At 49.2% G+C, this 9,647-nt stretch overlaps 1 protein-coding gene across 1 annotated transcript; it reads right to left on the reverse strand.

Moving 5' to 3' along the window:
• Nucleotides 1-598: 598 nt before the first annotated feature.
• SFRP2 (secreted frizzled related protein 2) lies at nucleotides 599-8,792 on the reverse strand. Its single transcript, XM_028521688.2, has 3 exons — nucleotides 8,042-8,792; nucleotides 5,639-5,719; nucleotides 599-1,770 (listed from the first exon to the last, which is right to left on the reverse strand). Exons 1-3 carry the CDS (start codon nucleotides 8,538-8,540, stop codon nucleotides 1,466-1,468), a joined length of 885 nt encoding a protein of 294 aa, XP_028377489.1. The 5' UTR covers nucleotides 8,541-8,792; the 3' UTR covers nucleotides 599-1,465.
• Nucleotides 8,793-9,647: the final 855 nt, after the last annotated feature.

Consider the following 9,647-nt stretch of genomic DNA (forward strand, 5'->3'; position numbering starts at 1 on the left):
TGACAAAAACAGCTTGCTGAGATTTTGGTAGGAATTGTATTAAACCTATAGATCCATTCGAGGAAACCTGAACATCTTCACTATGAGGCGTCATCTGTCTTTCTCTTAATGTTGGCTTTTCACCGCCCCTCCCGGCCTCCACCTTCCCACGGACACTCTTCTAATCATGGCTTTTCGTCTGAGGGTCAGAGTGTCCTGGGGGGCGGGGAACTAACATTTTTGCCGTGGTGATTCCTTTTCATTATGAAAGTCTCTGGGAGTGAAAAGGACCACGGAGAGGCCACGGACCTTCGGGTGAGAGTAGGGTTGCCACATGGCTGCAACTGAATTGCTGAGGGGGGACAAGGGAAGGAAGGTCCTTTTTGGAGTCTGCCCCCTTGCAGGGTCCCCAGGGTGTAAATCTGAGATGGGAGGCACAAGGTGCGAGTCTGGTGGCATCCGGGGGGAGACACTTTCTGAGTCACTTAAGGAACAGACACTTGGATATGTAGGGGGGCTGGACCTGAGGGAAAAGGTGACAGCTCTTAAAAGAAGGTGACAGTTCCCTTCCCAACCCCTTCTACTACAGAGACATAAGACACGCAGGTAAAACAGGATGTGAAGTTTATATACAAGAATATAACGTTTATCTGAAATATTTACAATGTTGGTTAAAGCAATATTTTTACAACTTTTTAAGGTTAACTACTATGTATATTACAGGTAAGCTACAATGGTTTAATTTGCAAAAATAAGAAAAAATGTTTTAAACAAAGCTTAAAGGACTCAGGTCAATTACAAAACTTGTCTGTTGTGCCCTTTATTCAATGAATTCATGCTATGATGGTTAATGTGCTTCTTATAAATGGAAGTCCTCTACTTGGAAATGCAATACACGCTACAGTTGTGAAGTCCCAATGAGGGTGTAAAATGACACGTAACTGTTTGAACACTTAGGCGAGGCGTCTCAGGCTGGAGCTGAGAGATGTTGAGATAACAGCCAGCTTTATCTCAACTGGGGCTGTGACCCACAGCAGTTTGGGCCACAGACAAAAATGAAGCTATTTGGACATTTACGGCATCCTCAGCAGAAAAGTGAAAGTCAGGTGACCAGACCAAAGAGGGGAAAAAAAAAATCAGACCCAAGTCACAGTTGTCCCTATTCCAAACTAACTTTAAAGTGAGCTATTTTAAAACTTCATAAAAATATGCATGATTTTTATTAGTTTGAATATTTCTACAAGACTTGGCTGGGTTTCTCCTTAATGTGAAGACAGGTACCCATTCCTGAGGCCTCCTGGGGCCTAATAACTCAGGAAATGCTGGGGGTGCAAATGTGCAAAAGGCAGGGGGCGCTGCTCCAGGCTGGGGCCGGAGCTGCAGGGACTGTGCTTGGGACAGAGAGCCGAGGCCTGGGCCTCGCGCGGAAGTGGCCGGCCGCGCCCTGGGGCCGGCCTGTCGGAGCCGCCGGAGCAGAGCGCCACAGCTAGCACTGCAGCTTGCGGATGCTGCGGGAGATGCGCTTGAACTCTCTCTGCCCCTTCTGCCACCGCTTCACCGAGGTGATCACCAGCTCGCCGCCCAGTTTCTGTCCCATGACCAGGTAGGGCGCGTTGATGTCGTTCATCTCCTCGCAGGTGCACTGCAAGCTGTCTTTGAGCCACAGCACCGACTTCTTCAGGTCCCGTTCGGACACCCCGTTCAGCTTGTAAATGGTCTTGCTCTTGGTCTCCAGGATGATTTTCGTGTCTCTGTTGATGTAGGTTATCTCCTTCACTTTTATTTTCAGTGCTACCGAGAAGGGATGGAATCGCTCCAGTTATAATGAGGGAATGCAGTCGAGACTGGGAGCTCTCCTCACCCCACGCTACTGCTATGGGCGTGACCTGGCTTGGCAGGGGAGCAGAAGGAGAGCTCCCTAGAGCTGAGGGGCTGGTGGGGGGGCTGCGTGGAGGGGGTTGGGAACTGGGGGCAGCAGGTGGCTCCATTTCTAAAGCCTCAAAGGGTTTGCCAGGCACTTTGTTTCAAATCAGCCATCCTTTCAAAACTCCCTTTGTGGGACTCCATTAACGTTCGTCCCAGCCCTGGTGTTTGTGTGCGGGTCGCATGTGGTTTGTGCTCTGCTCTCCTCAACAAATGACTTCCCCTATTGGAAACGTCAGCATGAAAAGAAATGCCTGATTCTTAGGTGAAACATGATCCTTCTGTGGCTGTAAACTTTAAACTCAATTAATTACGTTGGATAGGTTTTTGGACAAACCTGCAAGGAAATTATATCACACAATCATTGTTTTCTAAAGAACAGACTATAGGGAAGGAGAATTGATCTTACAGCTGCATTTGATTTGGTAAAGTAACTAGGAGAAAAATATCCAAGACTCTTTTTAAGAGCACATGTTTCGCTGTAAAAGTGTTTTTCTGAAGACCTCATCCTCATATGCTATCCTTTGCCCGTCCAAGGCCAGGGCGTTTACAGTTCATATATGCACCGTTTCCAAAATGGATATTAGACTCATTAGAATGCTAAGACCAAAAGTAAGTGGTTTACATAAAAGACACATTTTAGAGCCATAAACATTATGCTTTGGGAAAGAAAACCCTGCAAACGTACATGCTGGAATTACATTTCAAGGATCCACGAAGGCAGAGAAAGCACAGGATTTGAAGGTTGGAAGAAATCATCCAGTTAAACATCTCTCGTTGGCACAGGAAGAATCTGAAACCCAGACAACTGGAGTGACTTACACAAGATCACCCAGTTAGATAGGGTCCCCACTGAGGGGGATCCTCGGAACACCGGGTCCTAAACCCCCTAGAGCACCAGTGTTGTCTCATAGGACAATTCCAATTTTGTGTCCTGGCTGGAGCGTTAACGCACCCCGCTGTCATGCGTCCCAAGACCCTTGGCGCTGTAGGTGACTGTCCTGTACGGATACCCACCAGTCTAGCTTCCCGACTCTGATGGGGTTTAGTTCATTGCTTAAATTAGCAACAGAGGAAGCGTTCTGAGCGTATGTGAGCATAACTGCTTTGGTGGTTTCTTTCTCTCTCAGAAAGAGAATTGGACGAAGGACGGCTTTTCTAGTCGACTGGGAAATGACCAAAGCTCAACTGGGTACGTCAAAGATGCTGTGACTTAGCCAGCCATTATTTTGTCCAATACCACATCTGAACCATGGTTCTGGCTTCTCAGGGTTTATGAGACTTAAATCATGGACTTGAAGGTGTAAGGTGTGGGGATGGGGGCCATACATAGTGAGCCAAGTGACTGATTATGTGTTGCCTGGGAGCCTCATCTACAGTACAGAGAGAGCATGTGTGATTTCAGCAGGTCAAACTAAACATTCTTGAGCTCCAAACATTAAAAAAATCATCACCTTTAACCAGGGGGAAGCTTTATTACTCACACTTCTCTAGCTTTAAAATGACCAGCTTTGCTAACCATCACCATAAGAAAACAGCAGGCACTTCCTGCCTGGGTGTTCAGCTGGGACCAGATACAGGGAACGAAAGCCCCAGAACAACTCTTGCCCTGGAAGATGCGAACAGGGATGCAGGACGTGGTAGTCGGAGGTGCTGACACCATCCGATCCAACGACAGATTGTGCTGAATACACAAGCAGGTGGCGTGGGCATTCCTTTCTTCAGTGCTTTCCCCACTGAAATGAGGAGGCGTTCTACACTCGCCCTGTGCTTCAGGTGTGCAATGGCGAAGGGGTGTGACGTTAAATATACCAGATTTCTACCCTCGTTCCTTCTACCCTTCCGTTACTCCCCCAAAGTACAGAGGCAGTATGGAATACCGCTTGTAAACCTGCAATCCAGGTTCATTAGCCCTTTTGGGACAAAAATGAATGTGGGGAGATAGAAAACAAAGCTTGTGAGGGTCTACGTGTGTGCAATTTTAAATGTAATGATTCCCATGTTGTTTTGAAAGGCGTTCTTCCCCAAGGAGGGAACACTAGCACACACACATACCCCGCCCCCCGTTTTGGGGCCCAGGCTTGACAGAGCATCCTTAGGGAGGTCTTCTGTAGGGGAAGCGGCAAAGCAGTTCATACATGTGAGTGCGTGTGTGTGCGTGTGCGCATGTCTCTCATGTCAACTGTTTGGAGCCCCATAATACAACCAACTTTTTCATGGAAGCCAGGAGATCTGGATGAAATCTAGTGCAATGGATGCAAGCTGTCAGAAGATGATATTTTACGTACACTCTAGTATACAGTTTATTAAAATGGTATTTTCCTCTCTTGCCCTTCATCCTGTCTGGTAGCACGGAAGCTAGGCACTGAGTTTCGGGAAGGCCCTGGGATTGCTGTTGCCAACACGCCTGGCCCCGAGAGTCGTTGTGTATATTTTATGCAGGCATACAAAATGCTATCATCCCATTGGTGGCTCTTGCTGAGGGGCAGGATGGGTTGGAACAGAGTTGCCTTTCCCCCTCCCTTCCTTGGCATTGTGAGGCTTTTCCTAAAGCTGTGGCTCTGGTTGTTCTGGCACCAGCTAAGGGCAAACTCGGGGCCCTCCCTGGAAGAGACCCGTGGGTGTAAGGAGCACTGTTAGGATTATTCTCCGAGTTCAGGGACCTGACCGGACCTGAGACTTCCAGGAGGGCGTTCCTCAGCAGCGGGGGCCGCAGTGATTCCTCTCAGTCTCAAGGACATTGTTGAGGACACAGCAACAGGAATACAGATCTGTTAGAGCCCTGTTGTTGGATGGAGTGGGGGTCACAGCTGTGTACCGCTAAGGTCACCCTTCTGCCCGAATGGAAGTTTCTAAGAGGTACCAACCACTTAAACACATCAGAAGGTCTCTGCTTTTGGAATGGGATGAAAGCCAGAAAGCTCGGGAGTCTGGACAAAGTTCTTGGCCAGTCCCAACTTTGAATTTGGCATTGACCCTGTGTCTAGCTGGGCCTGAGGACAGCAGATAAGGTGCTGATAGAGTCCTGTATGGACAGTCTCCAACCCGTTTTCCCCTAATAATATCCTCTTAAGGGCAGTGACTTACACTCTATGGAACTTGGGTAACGTATCACACATTATTTATTGTCCCCAAGCACCACGTCATCATGGATCTTTCGTGCAGCTTGCCAAAGTAAATTCCTAAGCTTTATTTCTTCTTTTGAAATTTAAGGAATCCCTCCTCCAGTTATTAAGCAGTATCTTGGATATAGTCACTAATGGTTATGAATAAAGGAAGAATATTTCAGTTTGGCACTGGACTCCGTTTCTATTTGTGGACAACTTAATGCCTTCCGTGTGTTCGCTGGGGCTAAGATTCACATGTTTCCGTCCCCGGTGCGCATGTCCAGTGTCCGAAAGGGAACACGGCCCAGGATCAGGCTCGTTGGTGAGAAGAAGCCAAAGTAAAACGGAAACATGCCATTGAAAATTAGTAAGTTAAGTAATTCTCAGTATTTGATTACCGCTTAAATGAATCTCACCTAAAAAAAGACACAAGTCAACAGAAGACAGTTACCCAGGGAGGAGACCAGGAGAGAGCAGGTTAGATGACTGTAGGAAAGGTGAGCGAAGGGGGGTGGTATCTCACCCAGGCTTTACCTAGTAACATCTCCATGATCTGTGCCCTTCAGTGTTGCTGGCAAGTAAAACTTTTTGAGTGTGAAATCTTTTGTTGGTTGTGGTGTATTACTTACCAAAATCATTTTTACAAAGAGTCTCCATTATGTCGTTGTCATCCTCGTTTTTATTTTTGCAGGCTTCACAGACCTTAGGGGCTAGAAAAGTGAAAAATGGGTCAGTTTGCCTAAAAGAGAACAGCAGGTGGCGTTTTTGTAAACAACTCCGAGGGGCGCACCCAGGCAAGAGCAGCAATTGTCCTGGGAGAGCTCAGCCTCTGCCTCCTTTGTAAAAGGAGGTTGGGTCGTCCCCAGGTCTTCCATGCCTCCCATGTTTCGATGGACAAAAAGGCCCATATGGAGTGTTTAATAAATGACGAATTCCAAAGACAAGGGGCACTTGGGGCATTGTGTGCAGGTGTAGCTATAGTTAACCGGGACAGGTTTCAGCTGTCTAGCCCTTCTCCCCCACCCCTGGGACAAACTCAGCCTCTGACAAAGTTGTTCCCAAAGCTTCTCTGAGGAGAAAACACCAGAAGACTCTTGAGAGAGTTTGGAAAGCGTAACCACAAAAAAAAATGGCCAAAAGACTGTCCTTCTCTGCTTCAGGACACCAGTGCACTGGGTCTCCTCCGGGCTCCTGAGCAGAACTCTGTGTCTCTGGAGAGTTGTTTCAAGATGTTGTGAAGTCTGCACAGGGAAAGGTGGCGAGTGGTGTTAAGGGCCACCAATGGGCTCCTTCCTACCTTGGAAACACCTGTAAGCACAACAGCCTTCCCTAACTGGCCCTGCATCACCTTGTACTTTCTGTCAAGTTTGTGCTTAAGCAGCATTTATTTAATCTTTATCTTTGGTCTTCCTAAAGGTTCTTCATGCTCTTTGTTTGCTTCAGATTCTCAAAAACAAACACACAAAACAAAAAACAAAAACAAAAAAAAGAGAGCCAACCAACCAAACAAAAAAACTCAAAGCTTTTCCTGAAGCTTAGCAAAGTTGAAGCCAACTGTCTCTGGAGTCTGACCCAATCTTCTGATGAGTCTAATGTCTTAGGAAAAGAAAAAAAGAGAGCATATTCCCTTTCTCCCATTTAAACATGTTCTGTCTTTAAAATTTAGGTGAAATTTAATTTTCACAGAAAAAAAAGCTATGAGACTCATGATAGAAGAGTTATTTGTGAAACTAGAAAAATGGCAGAGCATATTTTGAAGACCATAAACTTTAATTTTGAAGGGAGAGAGTGGCATTTGGGAGAAAGGTAGTGTATAATGTTAGTGCTGATAGTGGAGAGAAATAAAAACAAAAGCAACACATATAAAACTGCCTTTAACTCCCCTCACTCAAACAAAATGAAACATTTCCAATTAGGAGCTCTAGGAATGTATATAAAATGTTACTAACCTGTATTGGTTGGTCTGTGGTGTATGTTGGACAAATGTTTAAAATATGCCAAACATTTGCAATAAATTAGAAATCTAACCAATAAGATGATTGCATACTCATGGTGCCTGCCAGGAAAGATTGCTAAGCAACTCTGCGCTTTCTTTAACTAATGATGGCTGTAGGAAAACAATTAGGAGATTGAAAGGGAGATGCTGCTGGAGCCCTGAAAGGGATTAGGAAGCCTCCTTTCCGTCCCAGGGGGGACCTGAACCAGCTCAGGCACATTGTGTATGTTTTGTTTTCAGGAAGAATATCGAGAGCCCATGAGGTTTTCATTGCTTTGATGGTTTTTGCACAGGAACTCCCCCTCTGTTTTCTAAAAACTTGGGAAACTCTTTTTTTTTGTATGGTTTTCTCCAGTTAATTAAAACCACTCCTAAGATAAAAGCCGACTGGTGATAGAAAGTGATTGCTGGAGATTCCCTTTGCCTCTTCCGTAGACACCTGAGCAGTTACAACCCACACTCAATTTTCAACACCTCTGAGTTATTTCCCAAACCCGAATTGGCAAAGAACAGCAAGCACCTTAAAAGATACTCTGTTGATCTGTTGTGTGGGTTTCGGCTATGCTGTCTGTACCCAGTGTCCCTGTGCCTAAGAGCCTGCCCAGCGGTGAGAAGGTGCTGTGTGAGGCTGAGCAAGACGCCTCTGACCAGATAGATGCTCACCAACTCCTCCACACAGGACCACTTCCAACCCTCTCACAACTTAGTCCCCCGTGGTAGCAAAAATAGTTGTGTATCTATTTGGGAAAGTTACCTATCGGTTATTCGTTTTCTTTCTTTTTAACTGCCCCTAGGAAAGGTATAACCGGTATGACTCGGAAAGGGAATGAGAGGCTCGGGGTGTGTGTGTATGTGGGAGGTATTTGAGATACCTCTCAAATCTGTCACGATGACACATCAGAGCAAGGAGAGCGCTCGCCCCGCCAGGAATGGCACCTCAGGTGGGGACGCATCGGGATGTGGGGCGGGGGCCTAGGGATCCCGCCTGGAAAGTCTTAGCGGAGCTCGGAGGGGGGAAATAAAGGGGAAGGCTTACCTTCTTCAGTGGTGGGCAGGAGGTGGTCGCTGGTAGCGAGGGGTATGCAGAGGTCGTTGTCCTGGGGGAAACGGTCGCACTCGAGCATGTCGGGCCAGGGGAAGCCGAAGGCGGACATGACCGGAGCGCAGCGGTCCTTCACCTGTACACAGAGCGAGTGGCACGGCTGGATGATTTCGTCCAGATCATCGAGGCATACCGGGGCGAAGAGCGAGCACAGAAACTTCTTGGTGTCCGGGTGGCACTGCTTCATGACCAGCGGGATCCAGGCGCCCGCCTGCTCCAGCACCTCCTTCATGGTCTCGTGGCCCAGCAGGTTGGGCAGCCGCATGTTCTGGTACTCAATGCCGTGGCACAGCTGCAGGTTGGCGGGGATGGGCTTGCAATTGCTGCGCTTGTAGGAGAAGTCGGGCTGGCCGAAGAACAGCCCGCGCGCGGAGCCCAAGCAGCAGTGCGAGGCCAGGACCAGCAGCAGCAGCGAGCCGGGGCCCTTCGGCATGGTGGGCGCGCGACCCCCGGGGGGCAGAAGGAACGGAGCTGGGGAAGCGCCAGGCGGCCGAGGCCGGAGCTCGTCCCGGGCCGGCTCGCTCGCTCGGTGCGGCTGGGGGGCCTGAAAAGTGGGCGGCGGGGCAGCAAGAGCGCCAAGAGGCCGGGCGCGGGCAGGACTGCGCGGGCAAGGAGTTCTGTGCTCGGCTTTTTGCAGCAAGCCCTCGCGCAGCTCTGGGGGGCTCCGACCCGGGGGAGCAGTGTGAGCGGCTGCTGGGGCCCAGCCAGCGTTTTCTTGGCCTTTTTAATGCAAATCTGGAGGTGGGTGGGGGGAGCAAGGGAGGAGCCTGTGGAGAGTAATCTGAGGAGGGTTGGTCACTACTCACTTGGTCTGGTTTTCCTTTGAGAATGCCCCTCATGCGCTCCCTGGAAGGAAATTCTGGCTGCCCCCCCACAACCCCTTTCAGAGGCTGCCGAGCGCGCGCTCTAGAATTGCTCTAAACAACAAACAAATAGACCAGCCCAGCAGCTGCGCACTAACAGTGATCGTGCGGGGCGGGGGCTGCGAGAGATCGGGGGAGCCGGGGACGTGATGGGCTGCCTCGCCCACACGTCTCGGCAGGAACGCACTCTGTCCCCAGAGAGGCCCGGGCCAGGGTTGGGTTGACCCTATCCTGCAGTTGCTGCCTGGCCCCGGGCTGCACTATGGAACTGCATCGCTGGGCACCGGCTGGCAGCCAGCCCCTGCTTTGTGCTTTCGGCTTGCACCTGGGGCCTGCCTGCTCCAGGCCGCCTCGAACTTGGTTTAATCTCGAATTCCCAGACACAGTCACCAACCTGGACTATACTGGACGGTGTACTTCCCTCCCCTTGCTCTTTTAAAAATCAGAATTATCAATAAAATCGTAGGAGCAAAACTTTGACATGGAAAAGAAAACGTTAGGGTTGCTATTTTGTTGAGGTGAGTCTAGGTTTTGCTGTTGTGGAACCGCCTCTGCAGTTTTCTCCGAATCACAGCTCAGAGGCTTGACGGGCCCTAGCACACACAGGCCTCGCAGCGGGGCGCTCCGGGGAGCTGGAGGTTGGGCCCCATGGCACGGGAGGACTAGTGTTCGGCAAA

The sequence above is a fragment of the Phyllostomus discolor genome, chromosome 8, assembly GCF_004126475.2.
Source record: "Phyllostomus discolor isolate MPI-MPIP mPhyDis1 chromosome 8, mPhyDis1.pri.v3, whole genome shotgun sequence".
NCBI lineage: Eukaryota > Metazoa > Chordata > Mammalia > Chiroptera > Phyllostomidae > Phyllostomus > Phyllostomus discolor.